The 25479-nt window shown below is 38.5% G+C and overlaps 1 protein-coding gene across 13 annotated transcripts in view; it reads left to right on the forward strand.

Annotated features, from left to right (window-relative positions):
* Positions 1 to 939: 939 nt before the first annotated feature.
* The window catches only part of PPDPFL (pancreatic progenitor cell differentiation and proliferation factor like), a 46657-nt gene continuing 22117 nt past the window's right edge, over positions 940 to 25479 (forward strand). For 2 of the 13 annotated variants that reach the window (XM_070076589.1, XM_070076580.1), the window contains exons 1-5: positions 940 to 1379; positions 1597 to 1696; positions 2873 to 2950; positions 3054 to 3149; positions 4352 to 4457. In XM_070076589.1, coding sequence (XP_069932690.1) covers positions 1642 to 1696; positions 2873 to 2950; positions 3054 to 3149; positions 4352 to 4457 — 335 coding nt within the window. In that variant the 5' untranslated portion in view covers positions 940 to 1379; positions 1597 to 1641. Of the gene's footprint in view, positions 1380 to 1596; positions 1697 to 2872; positions 2951 to 3053; positions 3150 to 4351; positions 4458 to 9053; positions 9233 to 9757; positions 9876 to 13641; positions 14110 to 23906; positions 23967 to 25201; positions 25436 to 25479 lie in introns of those variants that run through there. The other 11 variants (XM_070076588.1, XM_070076579.1, XM_070076587.1 and 8 more) reach the window with 10 other exon arrangements.

A 25479-nucleotide genomic window follows, 5' to 3' on the forward strand; every position in this document is an offset into this window, starting at 1 on the left:
TCAGTCAAATTAACACATACATCTTTTCACAGTTTTTTTTTGCATGTTTGTGGCAAGAGTACTTGAAATCTACTTTCTTTGTGAATTTCCAGTATACAATGATGTTAACTGCAATCCCCTTGCTGTACATTAGCTCTGTATAATTATTCATACTATACAATTGCAACTTTATATTCTTTGTCCAGCATCTCTCCATTTCCCAAAGCTCCCTGCTCCTGGTAATCACTATTCTCTAATATATTTGACCTTTTTAGATTCCACATATAAAGGAGATCATGCAGTATTTTGCTTTCCGTGTCCGGCAAGAGATTTTAAAAGAATCATCATGGCATACTGCAATAAATGTTTTGAATAGATTTCAAAACCTAGATATGAATAATTTTACAGCCTTATATTTATTACCAGAATTGAGTTAAGAAGGAATGCCACAGCTGGCAAAACCAACAGCCACCAAATAAATTGAAACAGCAATTAAAATAAGCAGCCCTCCATTTAAAGAGGAGCTGACATTTGATCCGTGAGTCAATTGAGTCTATCAAATGGCAAAACAATCTACATAATAAACGTTACTATAATCAGAATCAAAATAATTTTGCCTCAATAAATCACATTGTTAGCATGTCATACATTTTCCCACATTTTCCACGATTTCCCCCTGGGTGTTGTCATTCCCTTGAATGTTTCTAACTCCCTGTCCTTCTGTCCATCAAGTTCTACTGCAATGTTTCTTTCCCAGGATTCCTTCAAAGCTCCACAGATGTCTTCCTGCTGACTCCGCTAGTGTCATTGTGACGGTGTGTGTCTCCCATCTCCTCGTGGCATCCCCCAGAATGCCCAGCATGGCTCTGTGGACAGAATGTGTGACTACATGAAAGGCTGAGGCAATGACCTGGGTACTGGGTCCTTCTCTATGTAACCACCAGCTGTAAGTTGTGCTATAAGAGACAGTGAGTCCAAAGCAGCATCTGGGCGAAGTCCTTTCCTGCTGACCGAAGCCTGTCTTGGCACACTGACACAGTCCAAGGTCCTCTGGACTGCTGGAGGGCAGATGGGCAGAGCAGCGCCCTTCTCTCTCCCTGCCCAGCGCTGGCTGTGTGCCGCCTCACCCTGAGTTGTCCACAGCTCAGGCTCCAGCCAGCCGGGGAATTCTGATATAAGGAGCTCAAGTGTCCTGGGGCACCGGGGGCATTCTGCATGCCTCCTGGGAGCTTTGCTGGTGCAGTCTCAACAAAACCACTGACCAGAGTCCTTTCAAAATGTGCATTTTCTGAACAAACTTTAGAACCAAGTTCATATGAAAAGATCAAATTGAAGACAACAAACCGGTGAGTGGTGGCTATGTGGCTAGGCGAATACATTCTCTGACTTCAGGTTTTGGGGTAAGTTAAGTTTGATTGTGTTGTTTACTGCAATACCCTTTTTCACAATTTTGTGTAAACTGGCTTTTTTTTTTAAAAATATACTTTCTTTCTGAGGCATAAAGTTCCTTTTATAAGATATTTAGTATATGGTAAATGATTCTTTTTCAAAAAAATATTCATACGGTGAAAGGGAAAGGGAATTCCATGTTGTTAATGTCAGCTTCTCTTCCCTCAGTCCCTGTTCCCCAGCTCCTGCTCACAGCTGCACACAGGGGAAGCTATGGCTTCAGTGCCTTCCATTGGTTGCCTTCTGGCCAAAAACCAGTATTATCGGAGTAAGTCATGTTGTCACTGGAGACGGCCCTGGGAGTGTGACTTGAGGTGCTGTTGGTGTTGACTGATGTAATGTGTTATACTGAAAACTCAAGGGAGAAAACTGAAACTGTCAGTGACAGTAAAAAAGATGAGACCAGGAGCCACGGATGCCTCTGAAGCTGTCCTGCCCAGCCTCATCACTTTGCTTTGTCTCTCTTGTGTATTTGGAGCCATGAATTAAATGAATGAACATAAGCATTTGTTTCATAATCTCAATTTTATGTACCATGTTTTTCATGAGATATCCTAAAAACTCTGAATTGTGTATAGTAAAATAAGATCAAATTCTTTAGAATAGAGGGAAGAGCAAGATGCTGCTTCAAACATTTTCTGATTTTCATTTTCTGTTGTACATAGTAGCTCAGCATCTGTCTATCTGGTCAGTTTTGGTTTTATTTAGCTTTTCATCTGTGCATATGTATAGCTGCGAAGAAAACTGTAGCTCTTTAGAGAAGATGGAGAAATTTCATAAAATGAACATTTCAGAACCAAGTTCATGTTTATTGGAAAATGTCTATTCTATCAATCTATAGAAAATTTTTTATTGCAAGGATTGTTTGTAGCCTGAGTTAGAAAAGTCTATTGACTTACCCTTTGTCCAAAAAGGTTAAATTATTCCTGTTTACTTGGTGTTATTTTATCAATAGAAGTTATTATTTTATACTAGTCTTTTAAAAGAATTGCACATTTAAGATATAAATCTAGTTAGTTCACTAAAATGTTTAGTCTTTTAAAATAATTCTTTAATCTTCTAAAATAATTCTTTAATCTTTAAATTTGTTGTTTTATAGGATTTTAAATATATACGTGTGTGATATTTTTAAAGTTGTATAATTATATTCATTCCTGAGTTTGTACTTCCTTAATGTTTTGAATTTGACAACATTTACAATGTATTCTAATTTCTACATCTATATCTATGGCAAGAGAGAAAGATTAAGCTTACATAGAAATGAGTATGCCTTACTATAGAAGCTTTTTTAATTGATTAATAATTTGATCCATTTTTCAATTAATAAATTGTTGAGTCAGATTTCAGAACACACTATTTGAGAGAGTTCCTATATGAATTGTGTGTGTGTATTTCCATGCTTTTGCCAGTTATTAATTTCCTCATTATCATTTGTTTCCTACAGAGTCCAGTATTTCTTCAGATAGCTCTTTAACTGGCTCTGATTCTGTTAACTTCATGGATGATGACAAATTCCAACAAGGTACTTCGCTTATTTATTACCACTGTTCCCTTCATTATCCCCCCCTTGCTTTTATCCTCTCCAATTGCTTTGACGAAAGTGTAAAATGATCTTTATTTGGCAGGATTCCCTGAAGTGGCAGAATCCACCTGGTGGTTTAAGTCTTTTTTCCATCCTGGACCTGTGCTCTCAAATGTGAGAAGCAAAGATCCATCTACTGGTGGGTGAATCAACCTTTTCTGAGGAGGACATTTCTACTCAGTGAATGCACAGTGCGTACAGCAGTGACTGTGTGACACCATCAGGGCAGCACTGGGTTGTTTCCTGAAGCTTTGGTGGGAAGCCTGGCTGAGGCACGGGCTGAAGCAGAGAGCCAACCTCTCCTTCAAGTCAGCCTTCAGTAAGAGCGGGGACATTCCTGTACTCCAGTCATGCCAGAGTGATTGAACAGTCCTGTGCCACTTGGTGTCCTTTTTAGGGGGAACAGATTGGGAATCAGAGGCAAAGGTCTACATTGTATTCCCAATACCTTTGAGCAAAGCATACCCATTTTTAACAAAATATTTATTTATTTATTTGAAAGGCAAAGTTACAGAGAGGCAGAGGCGCACAGAGAGAGAGAGAGAGAGAGAGAGAGAGAGAGAGTTCTTTCATTTGTTGGTTCACTCTCCAAATGGCCCCAATGGCCAGAGCTGTGCTGATCCGAAGCCAGGAGACAGGAGCTTCTTCCAGATCTCCCTTGTGGGTTCAGGGCCATCTTCTACTGCTTTCCCAAGCCATAGTATAGAGCTGGATCAGAAGTAGAGCAGTGGGGACTCCAACCGGCGCCCATATGAGATGCTGACACTGCAGGTGTCGGCTTTACCTGGTGTGCCACAGCGCTGGCCCCGCCAATTGTTGTTGTCCTAGAAAACCTTGTCTAGTCTCCCTGTGGGTTTTGATTTGCAGCTGTGTGGTGCCAGTTACTCGTTTAAAATGAATTGGGGGGTTTGTGTGCAGCTGTTTCTGTACATTTATAACTCTAACACATTTCATTGCACAGTTGTTATTGAAGTACTTATTTTGATTTTTAGATACTTTATTGACCAGCAGCTAAATGGAATAAAAATGTATAATAATGAATTTCATATATTCTGATGTTAGAACATTATGTTTTTGATGAATATCCCACTGAAGATAAATAAAAGTAGAATCAATATTTAAAATATTTTTTAAATCAATGCAGTGCTGATTGTGGAAAAGCTATTTTCCTTACTCTGTTTATCAAATTTATGGATTTGGATTATGGAGACGAGTGTTTTATTTATTTCTCTACTTTGGCTGTGATAAAGTCCACCTAAATTCCAGAGGTGCATTTGGGAGCTGATCATCTGTGTGTTGCCGTGCTGCGAGCCTGTTGTTGACATTGACTCTTTTACACAGCACTCATAGTTGACGCTGGCAATCAAGATGTTCTCCCTGCTGAAGTGCCACGGGGTAAGCCCTCGATCTCCAGTACTGCGGCCAATGCAGAGGACTTCTTCCTATGGTAAGAAGAGATCTCACTCATGAAACAAGATCGTAACGTCAGCGATACAGCAAATGTTCAGGCGTTTCACTTCATACTAACAATGCAAGTGGCATCAGCTTTGTGGAGAATATTTGAAAAGTGCCTTTAGCAACTCATGCCCTTTTAAAATAATTAGAATCTTCAAATGCAGTGATTTATCTGAAATAACCCTTTCATTATCCATGTTTTTGTTATCAAGAAATTTAAGTTAGAATCTTTGTATGTCTGTTGGGTGATTTAGGATCCTTACAATTGAAGCAGCTGTGCTTCACATAACAGCAATGGTTTGATGTGTGTAGAAAAATGTCACAAAACTTGTTTTTAATCATAAAAGTTGGAAAAAGCAGACATATCCTTCAACATATTATTTCTTATACTCTGTATCATACTTGTAACCAATTGATTATTATGCAGAATTTAAAGTTCATGATGCTAAGTAATAGTTAACATTTTGAAAAATTGTTTATTCCATAGTAAATGTAAAAAGCAGGATAATTTACCACATGGTGTTATTTTAGTTGTATTAGAGAGCCTAATTAATAAATAAGCATAAGAATAGACTGGAAGGACCTAAGCCAAACGGTAACAGTGGCTATGTCTGGACACAGGATTGCGAGTGTTTCTCATTTCTTTCTTACTTACTTTTCTGTATCTTTACATTTTCTAATATGACAAGTTTTGTGTATAACCAGAAAATAAAAATGTAAATATAAAAAGGAACACTGGAAAAATTTCTGATGTGTAAATTTGTTACATGAGTAGAATATACCCCATTTTTCTTCAATATTGGGTAGATGATTAATTTCAATTGAAATGTTCTTTCATAATGCTTGAAAGTATATTTCAATTTAAGAGATGAGGCTTAAATATGAGGCATGCTGAACTCTGATGTAGATTGCTCTATAGTTATGTGGGTTATGTTGCATTAAATATGCAGTAGAGCACACATGATTGTCAACAAAACTGTCTTCTCATAACCATGACAAAATGTCAACACTATATATGACTGACCAATCATTCATTCTTCCTAAGTGGGAAGGATGCTTGATTAATTTCCTGTTTGTTTATCACTTAGTTGTCAATGAAGGGAATCCAATATAATTTTGACCAATAATACTGTTACATATTACGATTTTCCTGGTGGTCACCTGCATATGTAGTTTTTCTATATTTAAACAGGCGGATTTATGTTGGTAGATTTTTCATGAGTTTAGTGTAAAATTTAATCACAATGATTAAAGACCAACTTTTATAAACAGAAACAAATATGAAAAATAAGAATTATATGGTCAAAGTAGGAGATCTTGCTTTTATTATTGTCAACAAATTCCCTTTTCCTTAACCATTTGGTGTATGTGAACACACTGCTTATTTAGGCTATTTGGTGAATTTATCAAAGTAGATTAGTGAATAGTGCTTTCTCTTCAGAAGGATAGCATTCATTAAATTATTATTTTTTGGCCTTTGTGTTTACAGTACTTTGTGTCAAAAATTACAGCTTTATATTATCTTAGATTGATGTTACTATTTCTCAAAGCTACTTATTTTTTAAGATCTATTTATTTATTTGAAACTAAGAGTTACAGAGAGGAACACACACACACACACAAACACACACACAGATCTTTCATGTACTGATCAACTCTCCAGTGGCTGCAACAGCCCAGGCTGGGCAGACCAAAGCTAGAAGTCAAGATCTTCTACACTGGTGCATGGGTACAAGCCTTTGGGCCGTCTTCTGCTGCTTTCCTAGGTGCATTAGCAGGGAGCTAGGTTGGAAGTGTAGCGGTTGGATCTCAAACTGGTGCCCATATGGAATGCCAGTATTGAAGGCAATGGCTTTACATGCTATGTTACAACGCCAGCTCCTCAAAATTATTTTTAAGTAGTTGAATTTTGCATAAGATTTTAAATCAAACTTGCCATGAGCATATAGAGTAGTTATACATACAGACATATACATACATGTATATCTATGAACACAGATAGAGAAATATACTGAAAAATATGAAAACTCTTTAATGAAAGTAATGCTAAAGAACTCATGAAATAATTGAAAAGTTGAAAGGAATCCTTCATGCTAATTAGAGATTTTACAGAATTGGGAAGATAGGAAAAAAATAAAGGAAACATAGTATCTTTAGATAATTCTAGTAGACAGTTTTTAGCTGTGTTTAAAAAGTACTTCATTTGGGGTGAGTATTTGATTTTACTGTCTAAGATGCCCACCTTCCATATTGGAGTACAGGGGTTTGATTCCTTGCTCTGGCTCCTGATTCCAGCTTTCTATAATGCAGAAGCCAGTGGTGATGGCCCATGCAACTTGGATCCTGCCACCCACATGGGAGGCCTGAGTCCTATTGCCTTACTCCTGGATTAAACCTGGCCCAGCTAGCATTTATGGCTAGCATTTATGGGCACTTGAGAAGTGAACTAGCAGATGAGAGCCCTTCCCTCTGTCTCTCAAATAAGTAAACAAATGTAATTATAAGAATACAAGAAAACCCTACAGATAGCTCTCTGTGCGATGGTGTTTTTTAAGTTAAAAATCTACCTGGTCTGGCTTTGTTGTCTATTTGGTAGACAATGAACAGTAAAGGCTAAATACGTGAGAGGGATGTCATCAATCAAAACGACTTGGGGTGCACAGTGACCATTCCAATAAAATATTATGAAAAGTTGCCTGGCTGTGCTTAAATGTTTGCATTAAATGAAACTAAGTTTTCACAAATTTTCCCCCCAGGTCAAGTGAAATTAGGTTTTGGGTCCCATTAATTTTTTGAGATACAATTTTCATAGCAGACTCCAAGTTATGCTTCATAGATAAAATCACCAATATCTAGCACTCTTATATTAGTTCTCACAAGAGTAAAAGTTTGAGGCTAGCATTGTGGCTTAGTGAGTAAAACTGCTGCTTGCAATGCAAGCATCCCATACAATTCATGTTCTGGCTGCTCCATTTCCAATCCAGCTCCCTGCTAATGGCCTGAGAAAAACAGCAGAAGGTGGTCCAGGTGCTTGGGTCCCTGTTACTCATGTGGGAGACCTGGAAGATGCTCTGGGCTCCCGGCTTCTGCCTGGTCCAGCCCTGGCCATTGTGGTCATGTGTGGAGTGAACCAATGGATGCAAGACTCTCTTTCCATCTCTCCTTCTCTCCCTCTCACACTCTGATTTTAATTTAAAAAATAATGAAAGTTCTCTAGCTGAAAATTAGAGCTATTTGATGCTTCATACATTATGTAGAATTCAGAGTTGCAGGAAATAAAACTGCAGAATTTCATTTGACTAATAAAGAAGAATGATAATAAAATATTCTAAAGTGTAAGAGTAATCATTGGTTGGGTTGGATGAAATAGAGCTAAATATCTAATGTGGAAATTTATGCAAGCTCCCTATGAAATCTTTCACAGTAAATGTCAAAGGCAAGTACATGATTATCTCACAATGTTTCCTTGCAGTATATTCCTTTTTTTTTTTTTATTTTGACAGGCAGAGTGGACAGTGAAAGAGAGAGACAGAGAGAAAGGTCTTCCTTTTGCTGTTGGTTCACCCTCCAATGGCCACCACGGCCAGCGAGCTGCAGCTGGCGCACCGCGCTGATCCGATGGCAGGAGCCAGGTACTTATCCTGGTCTCCCATGGGGTGCAGGGCCCCAAGACTTGGACCATCCTCCACTGCACTCCCTGGCCACAGCAGAGAGCTGGCCTGGAAGAGGGGCGACCGGCACTAGAACCTGGTGTGCTGGCCCCGCAAGGCGGAGGATTAGCCTAGTGAGCCTCAGTGCCGGCCTCCTTGCAGTGTATTCCTGTCAGAGAATGGTAACACCATTCCCAAGCCCATGCAAGTAGCAAGTTATCCTTTACACCATCCTTCATATCCATTACAACACCAAGTTATTATGTGTGATTTATTTAATGTTTCTGGAAAATCCACCATCTTATTTCTTTTCCCAACAGCACTATGTGAAGCTAGTCTTCCATTATTTTCCCCTTGGGTGCTGGAATGATTTCTTTAGGGGTCCATCTACACCATTTTAATCTCTCTCCAATCAAATGCTCTTTGAGGATAGCACAATCATCTTTATGAAACACAACCCTTACTCTACTGCCCTATTTGTACACACAAACTACACACACTCAGTCTCTCTCTCTCTCTCTCTTTCTCTCTCTCTCTCTCACACACACACAATGATTTAGCAGCTTTTAACACAGTCAGAGTAAAGTCCTAACTTTTGCAATCCCAGCATGGTTCATCCCCTGCCGATCTCTGTTGTTTGTTCCTATATCCCACTGCCCCTAGCTTTATGCATTCCAGCTACATCAGCTTTCTTTCAAATCTTGTATATGATGGCAGTCCAAAAAGTTCATGGAAAATGAAATTAAGATATAAATTAAAATTTTGTCCAAAAATTTAAACCCATGCATTTTTTCCCTCAGAATACACATTTTACATCAAATTGTTGAGGATCCCTGGAACATCAGTTTCCTTCCCTGTTGCCACAGAGTCTTCCCCCAGCTACACATCTCCTCAGTTGTGTAATGTCTAAAGATGTCTAATCATCTTTTTAATCTTAGCTTAAGAGTCACCCCCTCAGAGAAATCTTCTCCAACTCCCTTGACCAAATACACTTTCCACTACCATCGAGGCTAGTCCGTGTCTTTCTCCTTCCCAGCAGTATCACAGGTATAATTTTCCTTTGTTTGTGTAGCTGTTTAATTATCACAGGTTTTAATCATGACTCAATATTGTGTATCCAGTCTTGGGATATATCAATCAGTATTCAGTGTCAAATGAATGGCACTGGATTACCCAGGATGGGTCCATACTTCAAGAAAGGCTAAGTTTTATTAGGCTATGCAATGACTGAATTTAATAGAGAGCATATTTCCTGATAGTGATAAGGGCTTTAAAGGGAAAAAAAGAACAAGGTGTTTGGTTGGACAGGGACCGAGACACAGTGGAAATAAAGGGAAGTTGCTTCGATTGGCGGTTAAGGAAGACTGGGAGAAGACAGCGCTGGGACTGAATCCTGATGAAGAGAAGCAGTCAGTTTGTGAAGGATGCTCTGGATGGCAAAAAACAGCCAGCGCCATTTAGCATACTCTGCACAGCGCCAGAGGCAGCTGCCTTGGAAGAATCTGGCTTTTCCATGTGGATGGAGGTCGGCCGAGGATAGCATTTTTTCCCAGCTGAACCTAAGATGAGAAATGGTGAGGTTGGGTTAAGCTCTTTCTTCTTAAAAACCCTCAGATAATCTATGAATTGTCCAAAACCACAGGGCACTGCAGCTGCTTCTAAGCAAGGAGCTGACTCTCAGGGTTCCTCTGAGTACCCAGAGTCCTGAAGAGCAGGGCCCTACTGACTTCTCCAGAGCCTGAAATAAGTTTCTAGTGAAGGTATGTAAGTTCACCCTCCCGTGCTCCTCCCACCTCTCCTACCAGATTGTTTTAAACATGTTTCTCTAGGCTGTTTTTTGAGAACTTACCTTCCTAGAACTATGCTATGTCAAAGAACTGGAAAAAGAGAATGCTACCCTGTGACCACTCTTTCTCAATACATTAGAAAAAAAACACATTCTAGTTCTTGTATATGAAAAAATTAGTATAATTATAAACCGTTGACTTGTAAGATAATAATTCTAATTATAAAATTTAATCTCATCATAATCTAATTATTTAGCTCACAGAAAGCTAAGAGAAAAGCATATGATGTGTGTCTGATATAGGGCTTCAAATCCTTTTATTCAACTTTAAACACATTTTAATTAAATTCATTGGAACCAAATAATTATTTCATTTATTCAGAAAAAATGTAAATTTTTGTCACAATTTTATCTGAGTAAATCAGAGAAGTTTTGCTCCATTACTTGTGGTCAGGTGTATTGGAGTTTGCATCAAGGATATATACTCAGAATGCATTCAGTCCTTTGTATTTCACTAATTATTTGATTAACAGCTAATTGTAATGCAAGCTCCATGGTATTAATTTTCCCATGTCTAGCAGAAGTTTTCAAATTAATGATTGAATGGCAGCTGGAGCTGTAGTTTCTATGTCAACTCACCACAAGGCTTAAGATTTTGAAATTCAGGAAGTATCACTATGTTCCTAAATCTGTATATATGAAATGCATGAAATCTGTGTAAGTTAATAAAATTTTTTAAAAAAAATTGAAATTCTTTTTCAAGGACAAGTGACTAACATTTTATTTTGAAGAAACTATCTTTGAAAAAATTTGAGGGAGGTGCCCATCTTCAAATGTCAAGCTAAATTTCACCATGAAAAGACAGATAAACCCATAAACTGATTATTTGATTTTGCTCTTTTTTGTCCCCGATGGATTTCATATATCCATGTCTTTTTTGTTACTGATGATACTGCTTAATATTCTGGAAGAATCCCATATTGTACTCTCTCTATTGTGTGGAAAAACATCCTTCTACCTTCACAGGTTTGGCTGCTACTCAGTGCAGCCTGAATTAGAAGCAAATTTTGGTATGTTTGACAGTGAATATGAGACCTCAGTTGATCCTGAATTATGGACACCACAGAAATGAGGATGCTAAATTGAAAGCAAAATAAGCTTAATGTAAAACATCCTTGTGCGACTTTTACACAAATTGGGAGATCTGTGGACGTGAATTAATTTTCCTTAACACAGATTTGCAAGGGTAATCAATCTATAACTGGCCAGTTAACTTCAGTTCAACTCATGAATATTTTCTTTCTGACAACCACCTTTTAAACAATTTTCCATGTCTCCTGCATATTCTAGAAAATGTTAAACTTTAGATTGTCAAATATCTCTTCCTTCTAATTATTCTAATTAGCCATGTGCACTATTTGGGTGAAGTGTACCTTGTGTTTCTTCAATTGGCAATAATGAATTGTCTAATGCCAAACAGTGAGAAATATGCTAAATTCTAGGGGAAGACTGGAAGTGTGTTAGAACAGTGTAACATCCCCATACAAGCCTTGCTTGTTGCCTGCAGAAGAAGCCATTTATTTCAGCAAAGCTATAGTCCAGTAAGCTTCACAGTTTACTGTGCCTAAGCATCACTTGGAGAGTTTGGTAAGTGCAGATGCCAGGGCCCCTACTCTTGCACTCCTGCATCAGAAGTCCTGAAATGGGGCCTGGGACTCTCATTCTTTATGAATGGGCTCCTGGAGAAGTGTCTGTGATCTGCAGAGTGGTGCTCCATTCATATGCTTGCTGGCAATGCTGCTACCTTCCCATTCCTCTGCCCCAACTCAGGAACAAGCTGCATATGCTTAGCAGGGGTGGTGATTTCAGGTGTGAAAAGCACAAGAGATCTGGGAGAACACAGAAGCTATTCTGGAATCAACATCATGCAAAATAGAAAGGTTATTTCAAGAGAGGAAATGTTCAAAGTGAAACACAGAAGCAATTGACTTCAGGGATTGCAGGAAGAGTGGAGTTTGGAAAGATCATCCGTTTTGTAGGCATTTTCTTTTACATTCCCAAATGTTAATGATTACAGAAAACTACTAATTTTAAATTAAAATGCTCTTGTTTTTTAGTTTCTAAATCATTCAGAATCTATGTTGTGGATAGACATGATCTAAAAGAAGGATGATAATTTTTTCAATATAGCACCATTGCACACCTGTCATATAAAATATGTCGTATACTATGCTTGTGCTTATATGTTATACATATTTCTTTTGACATTCTGTGATGACACTATGGTTGTCAGAATAAATACCGCAATCTGGCCTAAAAACACTTTAAAAAACAGTTCATGAATGAAACCATAGCAAATTACGAGACTTATTCGAAAGGGGTGTGTGCTGACTAAGCATTATTTCCAGGGCTACTTGCTTTATTTATTCAGTTATTACTGACTGGTTATGTGCCATGTGCCAAGTACTCAGCTGGAATCCAAGATCACGAGATTCTCATTTCCGAGGAGTGGAAAGAGAGAAGGTTCTTTGTGGGACTCCAGGGCTGGCAGATTCTCATAGGTATTCTCCTGCAAAGGCAGAAGGGAGGGAATCAACGTCACCAAATGCCTGTGGCCTGAGTTTCTGTACTGGGACAGTGGTGGGGGTGGCCAGTGAGTATGCTGTAGCTGTCAATGGGAAGGAAGTAACAGCAGAAGCATTTAAAGTACCTTTAAAGGAGGAATAAAGTAAAGCATGTGAGGATACTTTAAACAGTTTCTGGAAAATAGAATTAAAATAGAAGTTTATTTTGATGCAATTTTTAAAAAATTCATATGTAGTTTTTTCATAATATGTGTTTTTATGAAATTTTAAGACCTCCTGTATACACAAGCTTCCACTTTCTGCACTGCAATGTACATATATATATGCCTGTATATAGGTAGAAGATAAATAGATAAGTGTATATGTAATATACATTAAGAATTATTTATATTTATGTATCTATTCATTTGGGAGGCAGATAGAAAGAGAGAGAGAAACAGGCAAACAGACTGAATTTCCATCTGCTGGTTCACTTCCCAAAAGTCCATAGTGGCTGGGGCTGGGTCACAATGCTGGTCTCACTTTTTACTTCTGACAGATTCCTGGTGGACTCAACTTCCTATGACATAGTTGATTCTGCCAGTCAGATTTTCCTTATTTTGTGCCTGTCTAGGTCGTGTGAAATAGAGTTCTCTGTTGGGTTCCCTCTGTAGTGCTGTGGCCATGCTCTGAAAGCAGAGACTTGAAAAAATAGAATCAGATCCTTGTTAAAGAATAACATGGGGGGCGGACACCTTGGCTCACTTGGTTGATCCTCTGCCTGTGGCACCGGCATCCCATGTGAGCACTGGTTCTAGTCCTGGTTGCTCCTCTTCCAGTCCAGCTCTCTGCTGTGGCCCAGGAAGGCAGTGGAGGATGGTCAAGTGCTTGGGCCACTGCACCTGCATGGGAGACCAGGAGAAGCACCTGGCTCCTGGCTTCGGATTGGCGCAGCGCCGGCAGTACCGGCCATTTGGGGAGTGAACCAACGGAAGGAAGATCTTTCTCACTGTCTCTCTCTCTCTCTTTCACTGTCTATAACTCTACCTGTCAAATAAAAAAAAAGAGTAACACGGGGGACCATTGTGGTGGCATAGTGGGTAAAGCTGCTGCCTTCAATGCCGGCATCCTGTATGGAAACTGGTTCAAGTTCTGGATGCTTTTCTTCCAATCCAGCTCCCTGTTAATGAACCTGGGAAAAGCAATGAAGAGTGGGCCAAGGGTTTGGGCTCCTGCATCTTTTTGCGAGACCCAGATGAAGCTCTTGGCTTTGGCCTGGCCCAGCACTAACTGCTGCTGTCATCTGGGGAGTGAACCAGAGGATGGAAGATCACTCCCTCTCTTTTCTCTCTCCCTCTCTCTAACTCTGATTTTCAAAATAAGTAAATCAATCTTGATGGACTCTCAGGAAATGAATGTCGAAGAATAACAGCAGTTTTCTGTGTTTGGGTGAGTCAAAGAGAAACCTGCTCAAAGGACAATTAGGCATCAAACATTCTTACCAACATTTTGTCATTTTTCTTGAATAAATACTGTAGATTGTTGTACACCTTTGATTAATTTCCAAAGTTCTAAAATTGTTTATTCTGATATATTTTAGCCATTAGTCTCATTGCTTTTATGAATAAAAGTACTTTTGGTGGTCTTGATGTTGTCATTTGTAGCATTATACAGGAAATAAAAAATATGCCACCCTCAAATATGACTGTGGGAGACCAAAATTTGTCATCCCCACATACGTCTCTTTGGTGCAAGGATTACTTTGAACTGACTATTTAGAGAACCTGTAGACCCAGGAGAAGCTCTGAAAACAGAGTGGAGGTTATTCTTCTGTGAGGGAGATATCTCCATTTGTAAGGTGCTCTCCCTCTCTGTACCGACAAGGGAAAGATGGGTCTGTCACTGGAGGCTCTTGTCAGTGGAGAAGGACCCTGCTTAAAATGCAGAGTAAACCTAGTGCTTAGTTGGCACGCTGTTTGTGACGGCCTCCCCAGAATTAGCCGTCTACACACCCTTTTTCTGTTTTAATGGATGTTGATACTTAAGCTTGAATTTAAATCCACATAAACCTACCTCTTTGAGACTGAATCATCCCCTGAGTATCTTCCAAGTTGACCTTTGAAACAATGCAAGGGTTAAGGGAACCGATCTCCCGCCCAATCGAAAGTCCACATATAACTTTGGACTCCCTACAGTAGCAGCAGGATGTGGCTATGAAAATATGACAGTAACACGGTATGTATGCCTATTACTTTTATATAGTTATTATTTACTCCTGCATCTTTACATTTGATTTTGTTTCTCTCAAATGCAAATGATACTATGTAAGGTCTGTTAGTGCATACATTTTGATAACTTCTAACTTTCATAATAGATTTGTGTATCTTATGAAAGAAAATGAGAAAATATTTTCTATATGGTTTTTGTATTCGTGATGTAATTTTTCCGAATATTTTCTATCTTTCTAGCTTATATGTTGCCTTTGCAATTTTTTTCTAATTGTTGCAAATCTATCCCCCCTCCCCCCAAAAAAAAAAAAAACAAAACATGTAAGTGGACCTTTGTAGTTTAAATCTGTGTTGCCCAAGGCTCAAAAGTGAAGCTGGCTGTGCCTTAAATGCAGATGCTAGAGACCTTCAGGTCCCAGTCTCCCAGCCTCCCTTGCTTAGCTTTCAGTTGCCTTGCCCTGCCTTTTCATAGCAGTAACGTTAACAAACTGAATTGGGGCAGAGGTACACGTGGCCCTACAATGTTCCATTCCCTGTACTTTGTGAAGTCATTTGGTTCTCCAGTGGATAATACCCTTATGACCAGTATTGTTGAGGTATTTCACTTGGGGAACTTCCAGGTCTGGGTAGAGGACTTCCAGGCCCCGGGCAGAAAGCACTGAACCTCAGTTGGCCATCATCAACGTACTGTGAAGAATGCAGCATTGCTGGCCACCTTGGAACTTGGACAAAAGGTGAACATGTAATCAGATCAAATAACCACTGTTACTCCAACCAGTCTCTTGTTGCCTGGCTGGAAGCCAACATACAAATGTCTCCTGATCCTCATCCCTCCTCTTCCTTGCAGCTTCCTTAAAAACCCCAGAGCACTCTAAATCCACAGGGTGGTAGTTCTGCAGCTGTGAGTCTGCTACTCCATAACCTTCAGGTGGATTAAACTTTCTCTTTCTTTTACCCTCATATCGTGTCCTTGATATTTTTATTTGGCACCAGGGACCGAAGCTTTGGATAACAACTGTATATTAAACAAATATGTTAGTAATCATCTCTCTGTTTTTTCTTGTTGATAGGTCTTTTGTTACAAAGATCTGTCCTAATAAGAGCTCAGAAATGGTAGACAAAAAGTTGCTTCTTCCTCTCTCTCTTGAATAACGTGCTCATTTTCATTTCATTTCACCTGCTTTTCTTATTCCCCAAAACCATGTTTGTTGCTGTTTTGGTGAGTTTTACTCATTTAAGGTGTAACTAATTGGTGTTGGTTGACAAGCTGATTCCATTCTTTTATTTCTCTTATGTTGACATTGTTTCCTCTGTTTTGTTATATTTCCACAACATTCTCAGATTTCAATGTATATTTCTTTATCCTATTTTATGGAGTTTATACTTTCTTTTCCTTTTAGAAATTTATGTAAATAAATTTTGCCCCAATTTTTATATACTTTCTTCATTTTTTGTTGTTGTATATAATTTGTTCATCAATAGTTCTTTATTTCTTATTGAATATTTCAAACATTCTGTTCCTTTTTACAGTCTTTATCCATTGAATGAAGTGAATTATTTATAAGCAGATTCAGCACCCCTCCTCCACACACACCAAGAGTTCCTCAGATAAAATGAGAGGTTGTGCTTTCTGGGCAAACAAGGATTCTGCTCCCTGTGTTGTCTAGATATGTGCTTTTCCAATATGGTTTTTCTGTGTAATTTTTTATTTTTGTGTTTTAATTACTTGTGTTAATGCCACATACAACTCAAGAAAGATTAATTGATTTTATGGGTTTCCATAAACATAAGAAATATCATCACCCAGGAGTATGTGCTTCAAATCTTATTTACCAGACAGTGAAGTATTTGCTTACAATAGCTTTCTTTGTCCCTTGGGACAAATGCTAATTATTTATAATAATGTAATTATTTATGTATTTCCAGGAAAGAGCTTAAAGCTTTAGAAAACATCAAGTAATTTAATGAAAATAAACCTTATAAATTCAAGTGTATGCTAAAATTTGGTTTGGAGCTATAAAGCTACACGGGCTGAAATCTCACCTTTAGCACGGTCCATGTGACTTGGAGAAATTTACAGAACTTAAAATCTTACATTTCAATTGGAAAAAGTTTAAATGATTATTTGAGTTAGTTGTGATGATATAATGAAGTAACGTACATAAAATTTCTAACCCAATGACAGGCATATAATATGTGCTTAATGCATATTAACCATTTAGCTAACTATTTTAAGGTATAAAAACATGAATGCATGTTCTAAACAAGTAGATTAATCAGTCAAAGGATTTTTTTAAAGATAGTCTTTTTATCTAAAAATATCTAAAAATATTTTTAAAATATTTCAAAGTCAGGCAGAAAGAAAAGCAGAGACAGAGATCTTCCATGTACCAGTTCACTCCTTAATGTCCACCACACCCTTTTCTGGGCCAGGCTGAAGCTGGGAGCTAAGAACTCAATCCAGACCTTCCACGTGGGTGACGGGGACACAAGTTCTGGAGCCATCACTTTCTGCCTTCCAGGGTGCATTTTAACAGAATCGCCAGGACTTGAAATTGGGCACAGTGATATGGGATGTAGGCATCCTACGCCATGTCTTAACCACTGCACCAAATGCCCATGCCTCAAGGATGTTTTAGCGGTAGAAGCTTCCATTTTTTTAAAATTCTGTTTTTTTTAAAATGCTATAATATAATCTGACTATTTGGAGGAAAGTGGTATAACTTTCTTTGCAGAGGGATTTCCCATACATCCTTTGGTCTTCAAAGCCACCTAGTGAGGTGTACAGATCAGACTGGAGAATAATAGTAGGGATAACAGCAGGTTTCTTCATTTCCTGTACACGAAACATCACACAGTGATAAGATCTTAGCAGTGCAGTAATGAAATTGACGTCAGCTTAGCAAAATGCCTTCTCACTGGGGGATGACACACATGACCTTGGCTTTGTCAATGACTTGCTATGTGACCTTTATCAGGTTATTTAACACCTGTGAACTTTATGAGTATGTGCATATTATAGTGATATCAAGATTATCATAAACTATAGGAATGTTATTGAAATTAATTAGAATAATTATTTGTTACTTTCCTTCACACTATTAATGATTTCAAAACAGGCATATGCTGAACCTAAGACTAGGAAAGCCATAGATAAAAACATTCAGAGTCAATGTGTGGTGTCAGGGAATGTTAGACTAATTCAATATTTATCCAAATGCAGGTTTCTTCAAATATAGATTGTGAGCTACCAGAAGACCATTTCTGATTTGTTTTCTTATGTCAACCTCTAGGAAAGAGAATGATGGTGCTCAGTGCATGTTTGATGAATTAACGCATTTGTATGTTGGGTCAATGTTACCTCAAAACCATCATCAGGAGGGTGAAGATGATCTCCTGCCATCTTTGGTGTTAGTGCTGAGTCCTGGTCTGGGCAGGAGTAGATGTAACTCATACCCAGAAACAGAGGTGAAGCTCTTGTACAAGCTTTCTGGTGCTGCCTTAGCAAATCAATATAAACATGGGGTCTTAAAACTACACAGATTTATTCTCTTACTGTGATAGAATTCAGAAGTTCGACCCAGGGTTACCGGCAAGGTGTTGGCAGGATTGTGCTCCTCTCGGAGGCTAAAGGGAAGATTCATTATCTTGCCTTCTCTAGCCCACTCTCTTGTCTGTGTGCCCATTCCCTGCCTTCAAATTCAGCCCTAACATCTGGAGTCCTTAGCATGCATCACTTCCTAGTTTCTCTTCTGCAGTCCTCTTCACCTTCAAGGACCTGTTGCTTGTTTTAGAACCTTTAGAATAATCCGGGATAATTTCTCCATCTCTATATTTGTCAATGACATCTGCAAAGTCTCCTTTTTGCCATCTAAGGTGACCTACACACAGGTTCCAGGGGTTAGAATGTGGGCTTTGTTGGGTGGCATCATTCTGCCAAGCAGAAAGCCATTCTGATAAAAACAAATTATGTTCAAAAACAGCCTGGGTGTCAGGTGAGGACTGTATGCTGGATGTAAGGCAAACCATTTTCCCAGAGCTTCAGGCAGACATCAATCATTTCCTATCCTGGCTATGAATGCAGTGATGGTGAAACCCAGAATCTCCTTACCCACTCCAGAGTTCCTTCTGGTGGTGCACACTACATTTCCTTCAGCTGTTCCAGATTTATCAAATGGTTAACTCTTTATTTTATTTTATTTTTATTTTTTTGACAGGCAGAGTGGACAGTGAGAGAGAGAGAGACAGAGAGAAAGGTCTTCCTTTGCCGTTGGTTCACCCTCCAATGGCCGCTGCGGCAGGCGCGCTGCAGCCGGCGCACCGCGCCGATCCGATGGCAGGAGCCAGGAGCCAGGAGCCAGGTGCTTTTCCTGGTCTCCCATGGGGTGCAGGGCCCAAGCACCTGGGCCATCCTCCACTGAACTCCCTGGCCACAGCAGAGAGCTGGCCTGGAAGAGGGGCAACCGGGACAGGATCCGGCGCCCCGACCGGGACTAGAACCCGGTGTGCTGGCGCCGCTAGGCGGAGGATTAGCCTAGTGAGCCGCGGCGCCGGCCCAAATGGTTAACTCTTAAATCAAGTTTATGTAAGAATAAGTGGAAGCAATTTTCTCCTTGCAGTGATATCCAGTACTATTGTATTTTGTAAAGGACATATAAGGAGCAAGTTCTTGGGAAAAGGGCAAATTCCTTTTTTTTTTTGGAAATCTTTTATTTAATGAGTATAAATTTCATGAGTATATCTTTAGGAATACAGTGATTCTTCCCACCATACCCACCCTCCCATGCTCACTTCTTACCCCAGCCTCCTCCCTCTCCCATTCCCAGTCCCATTCTCCATTAAGATTCATTTTCAATTAACTTTATATACAGAAGACCAACTCTATACTAAGTAAAGATTCCTACTCCACAGAGCTGCGAGGAGAAGTGGGAGGGGGAGATAGGTGAACTGCTTTTGAATTTCCACCTGGGAAAAAAAAGAAGGTATAGAAAAGCAAACAATTCCAGCACTCCCTGGTCCATCTCCTCTCCCTTCTCCCCATCTGGTACTGCAGCCAGCAGAGAAAAGCCATCTTGAAGGTTTATGTTCTCAAACGTAGGCCTTGGCCTCCTGAGCACACACCCATCAACAGGTTCCTTCCTAACAATATGGTTTGCCTATGGTCAATATAGTTCTCCTGCTGAGCTCTGGGAGGCTTCTCCATCGCTGAGTGCCTACTTCCCCTGTAAACTGCCTGCTGAGAGCCATGGTTAATGGCTCTGCTGCCCTGTGCCTGATTCTCAGGGTGGTGACTAACAAGGGGTAGAGGACCAGGGTCTCCTCTTTTGGAGTGTTCACACTAACAGGTAGGAAATGATATTAGGACTCTGTTGAGGAGCCTAAGAAGCAGTGTTGCCTTCTCTACAGAAGAAGCTAAGGAAAAGGGAAAGGTAGGGATGAAGTTCTTTTTTTCTATTCATTTGCCTTGGACCCTTTCAATCTCCTCTCTCCTTTTTATAATTTTTGTACATATTTATGTCTACATGTACTTCATTTCCTGATCTCATAATGAGCCTGCTTAGACACACTCACCCACCCACACATAGGCATTCTCCCTCATTTTGAAAAGCTGTGCTTTTTATTCTGCACTATTTAAAAAACTACATCAGATTCAAATCCCTATTAATTGTGCCATCCTTCTCTGCTCTGTTCTTAGGATCAGTTCTGGGAATTTAAGAACATTGGAGTTTCAATTAGGTTTGGTTGCAAATAGTGCATTCTACGTTAGCTACCTTTTGTGTGTTTGGGTAGCATCAGAGAATAATGAGACAGGAGAAAGCCAAACTACTTTCTAGGAGCAATTAAACAAAATCATTCAATCAAATCCTATTAATCCATTAAGGGAGGTAAACTGTCTTACTCTGATGCACTGCTCTTTCTTTTTGTCAAAGCAAGTTAACTCCATTCCAAGTCCAAGTCCATCTAAATGTTCTTTGCAAATGAAATCAACCCACATGGTTATGGTGGTAGGTGGCCTTTTATCAAGACACAGCTTTAGGCTGGTTCAAACTGTATTCTGTTATCAACTGTCTTAATCTGATCCAGCCTTAAAAATATTAAATAAAATACTTTAATAAGGAAGACTTTGATTTGCACTGAGCTCCTGAACTAGGCCATTAGCCAGGCCAAAATGGACTCACTTATGGTATGTGCTATGCTATCAAATTGAAACATGGAAGAAAGAAAGGAATTCCACAACATGTCAGCCTTCCAAAAAATCAGGAGATCCATAACTGAAACAAAGTGGCAGAATCTGAAAAGACAGAAAAGTTCTCTCTGCCTTCACCCCTTCAAGGAGAGTAACCTACTGACATCCAATATGCTTTTTGTACTGGGTTATTTCCTTGTTTCTACTCAAGTTGCCTTCCACATTGGTGGAGCACATTTCTATTTTTGCACTGGATGCTGGCCAGTTCAATTAAGTCTAGAGCTTAAAGATTCCAAATAAAAAGAAATGACAGATGCTTAAGGATATGGAGATGCTAATTATTTTGATTTGATCTTTAGACATTCTATCTATGCATCAAATTATCACACTGTACCCTATAAATATGGATCCAATTATGTATTTAAAACTCAATATGTAGAAAATTTGATAAAAATTTTAATTTTTCTATTTTTAAGATTTATTTATTTGTTTGAAAGTAAGAGTTACAAAGAGAAGGATAGAGAGCAAAAAAGAGAGTAAAGAGGGAGGAGAGAGAAAGAGAAGGTGGGAAGATACAGAGGGACATAGAGAGAGAGATAGAAGATATCTTCCATTGGCTGGTTCACTCCCCTCATGGCCACAATGACCAGGTCTTGGCTAGACCAAAGTCAGGGGCCAGGAGATTCTTCAAGGTCTCCCACGTGTGTTTGGGGCCCAAACAATTGTGCCATCTTCCACTTCTTTTCCCAGGCAATTACAAAGGAGCAGAAGTGGATTGGCTAGGACATGAACTGATGCCCATATGGGATACTGGCATTGCAGGTGGTGGCTTTACCCACTATACCACAACATCAGCACCTGATGAAAAGTGTTATATAAAAATTTATGAGATAAAGCAAAAGCAGAATTAATGGGGAATTTTCTAGCAATCAGTTCCTATATCAAAAAATTGGAAAGACATCAAATCACTATTATTCGTTCTAATAATGCATCTCAAGGATCTGGAAAGACAAGAACAAACCAAACCCAAAATTAGTAGTAGGAAAGAAATAATTAAAATTGAAGAAGAAATAAGCAAAATTGAAAGTCCCCCAAAATATACAAAAGATCGATGAAATGAAGAGGTGGTTTTTTTGAAAAAATAAACAAAATGGCTACACCATTGGGCCAACTATCCATACAAATGTGGGAAGGTAAACACAGATTTGAAAAATGAAATGTTACAACAGATGCCACTGAAATAAAAAGAATTATCAGGAATTACTACAAACAGATATATGCCAAAAAATTGGAAAATCTATAATAAAAAATAGATTTCTGGACACATACAATCTACCCAAATGGAGTCATGAAGACATAAGAAACCTAAATAAGCCAATAATCAAGTCATAGATTGAATCAGTAATAAAGATCCTCCCAATGAAGAAAAGTCCAGAACCTGATGGCTCCACTGCTGAATACTACAAAATTTTGAAAGAAGAAACAGTTCCAATTCTTCTCAAATTATCCAAAACAACTGAAAGAGAAGGAATTTCCCCAAACTCTTTCTCTGAGGCCAACATCACTTGAATTACAAAATTAGAAAAAGATACAAAAAGAAAGAGAACTATAGAGCAATATCCCTGCTGAACATAGATGCTAAAATCCTTGACAAGATACTAGTTAGTTGAATCCCATGACGCATCAGCAAGATCATTCACTCAAACCAAGTGGGATTTGTTGCTGGTATGCAGGGATAGTTTAACAAATGCAAATCAATAATATGATATATCACATCAACAAACTGAAGAATCAAAACCATATGATTATCTCAACAGATGCAGAAAAAGCATGTATCTGTTCATGATAAAAACCTTAACCAAATTGGGTATTGAAGGAACATTTCTTAATACAATGAAGGCAATACATGAAAAAACCACAGCCAGCCAGCATCATATTGAATGGAGATATTTTGAAGTATTCTCACTAACATCCAGAACTAGACAAAAGTGTCCACTTTCATCATTGCTATTCAACTTAGTTCTGGAAATTTTAGCCAGAGTCATTAGGCAAACAAACAAACAAAAACCAAAAAAACCAAAAAAAAAAAATGGAATATAAATTGGAAAGGAGGAAGTCAAATTATCCTTGTTTACAGATGACATGATTCTATATATGAGGGAACCAAATGACTCCACTAAGAGACTATTGCAACTCATCAAGAGTTTGGTAAAACTCTAAGATGTAAAATTAACACACAAAAACCAATAACCTTTGTATACATAGAAAATGCTATGACTGAGAAAGAACTTATAAGATCAGTACCTTTCAAAATAGCTACAAAAATTTAAATACCTTGGAATAAATTTAATCAACAGGTGAAATATCTCTACAATAAAAATAATAAAACATTAAAGAAAATAATAAAAGGAGATACAAAAAATGGGAGAATGTTCCATGTTTGTGGGTTAAAAGAATTAATATCATCAAAAGGTCCATACTATTCAAATTAATTTATGGGTTCAATGAGATCCCAATCAAAATACCTATGACATTTTTTTCAGATCTAGAAGGAACAATGCTAAAATTCATATGGAAATACAAGAGACTCTGCATACCTAAAACAATCTTAAACAACAAAAACATAACTGGATACATTACAATACCAATTATTAAGACATACTGCAGGGCAGCTATAATCAAAGCAGCCTAGTACTGGCACAAAAATAGACATACCCATGGAACCAAATAAAACAACAGAAATCAATCTATGCATCTACAATCAACTAATCTTTGACAAAGGAGATAAAATCAATTCCAGGCGGCAGCTTCACCCACTATGTCACAGTGCTGGCCCCAATGGATCTTAATCCACTGTTGGTGGGAATGTAAACTAGTACAGCTATTGTGGAGGACAGCATGGGGATTCCTCAGAAATCTGAAGATATATATACTATTTGACCAAACCATCCCTCTCTCGGGAATTTAACCAAATGAAATGAAATCAGCTTATAAAAGAGTTGTCTGTACCCCTAAGTTTTTTGCAGCTCAATTCACAAAAGACATGGAGTCAACCCAGATGTCCAGCAGCTGATGATTGGATAAAGGTAATGTGGCGCATATACACTATGGAAAAGTGCCTCAGAATTTGCCATAAAAGAGAACAAAACTCTGTCTTTTGCAAAAAAAAAAAAAAATGTATACAACTTGAAACTATTGTACTTAGTGAAATCTGCCAGTTGCCAAAAGACAAATTTCATGTTTCCCCTAATCTGTGGTTACTAATAGAATACAAAAATATAATGTATATGAGCAAAATTGACATTTTGAGGTTTGAGTACTCTTTGCAGCCCTTATCTACTGTTGAAGAATGATATTTCTTATTCCTTTCTTCTTTTTCTTCCTCCTCCTCCTCCTCCACCACCTCTTCCTCCTTCTCTTCTTCTCCTTCTCCATCTTTGTCTTCTTCCTGTTTTTTGAATTCTTTATTTAGTGGGTTAAGCTTATGATTATAAAATAGATGAAAGTATGTCATTGTAAAACTTAAAAAAAATGAGAAAAGGAGGAGACTAGAGGATAGTAAGGTGGGAAGCATCACTATGTTACTGAATTTGTGTATTGTATATTACTAATTTGATGATGTATATGAAATTTATTTATTTTATAGAAATAAAATATTTTAAAATTATACAAAAAAATAGAAAAGGAGCAATAAAATATATTAAAAAGGTAAAAAAGATGTTGTCAGGTCATGCTTTCTCTCTTTTTCAGAATTATGTGTTCTCTTACATCTGTGCTTTTTCTTTTCCTAATTTGGTTTTTCTTTTTTGGTAAGCATTGTCCCTATCTACCCTTCGCTTCCTACACAACCCGCTTTTTGAATGAAAGTGTACAATTTAAATATCACAATTTTAGCTTGTCTGTCCTCATGTCAGAAGAAAATTGCTGTTTACACACAAGGGTGATTATTCATGTCAGCAAGACCCCTGAGATTAGATCATTGTTCAGCTGCTAATTGAGTGTCAGCTGTCATTGGAAAGCACACAAAGGCTTTGGTAAAAAAATAATAATGAATATATGTTCATTTTTGCAGAATCACTTTATTTGGAAAGTGACTGTGTAGAAAACTAAACTGTAATCTATATGCAAAGTTAAGCTGGGCATCCTATTTTATTAGCAGCTTTCAGTAAATAAGAAGCTATCAAAAGTACATATATTCTGTCATGATTAAGAGGTGATATGTGGGGCCAGCACTGTGGCATAGCGGTAAAGCTGCCGCCTACAGTGACAGCATTCCATATGGGTACCGGTTCGAGTCCTGACTGCTCCACCTCTAATCCAGCTCTCTGCTATGGCCTGGGAAAGCAGTGGAAGACAGCCCAAGTGCTTGGGTCCCTGCAAACACATGGGAGACCCGGAAGAATTTCCTGGCTCCTGGCTTTGGATCAGCGCAGCTCCCGCTGTTGTGGCCAATTGGGGAGTGAACCAGCGGATGGAATACCTCTCTCTCTGCCTCTCCTTCTCTCTCTGTGTAACTGACTTTCAACTAAATAAATAAATCTTTTAAAAAAGAGATAATATGTGTTTCTAAAAATGGGAGAAAATATTTATACTGAGGAG

Source organism: Oryctolagus cuniculus, chromosome 6 (genome assembly GCF_964237555.1).
Source record: "Oryctolagus cuniculus chromosome 6, mOryCun1.1, whole genome shotgun sequence".
In the NCBI taxonomy this organism is placed as follows: Eukaryota; Metazoa; Chordata; class Mammalia; order Lagomorpha; family Leporidae; genus Oryctolagus; species Oryctolagus cuniculus.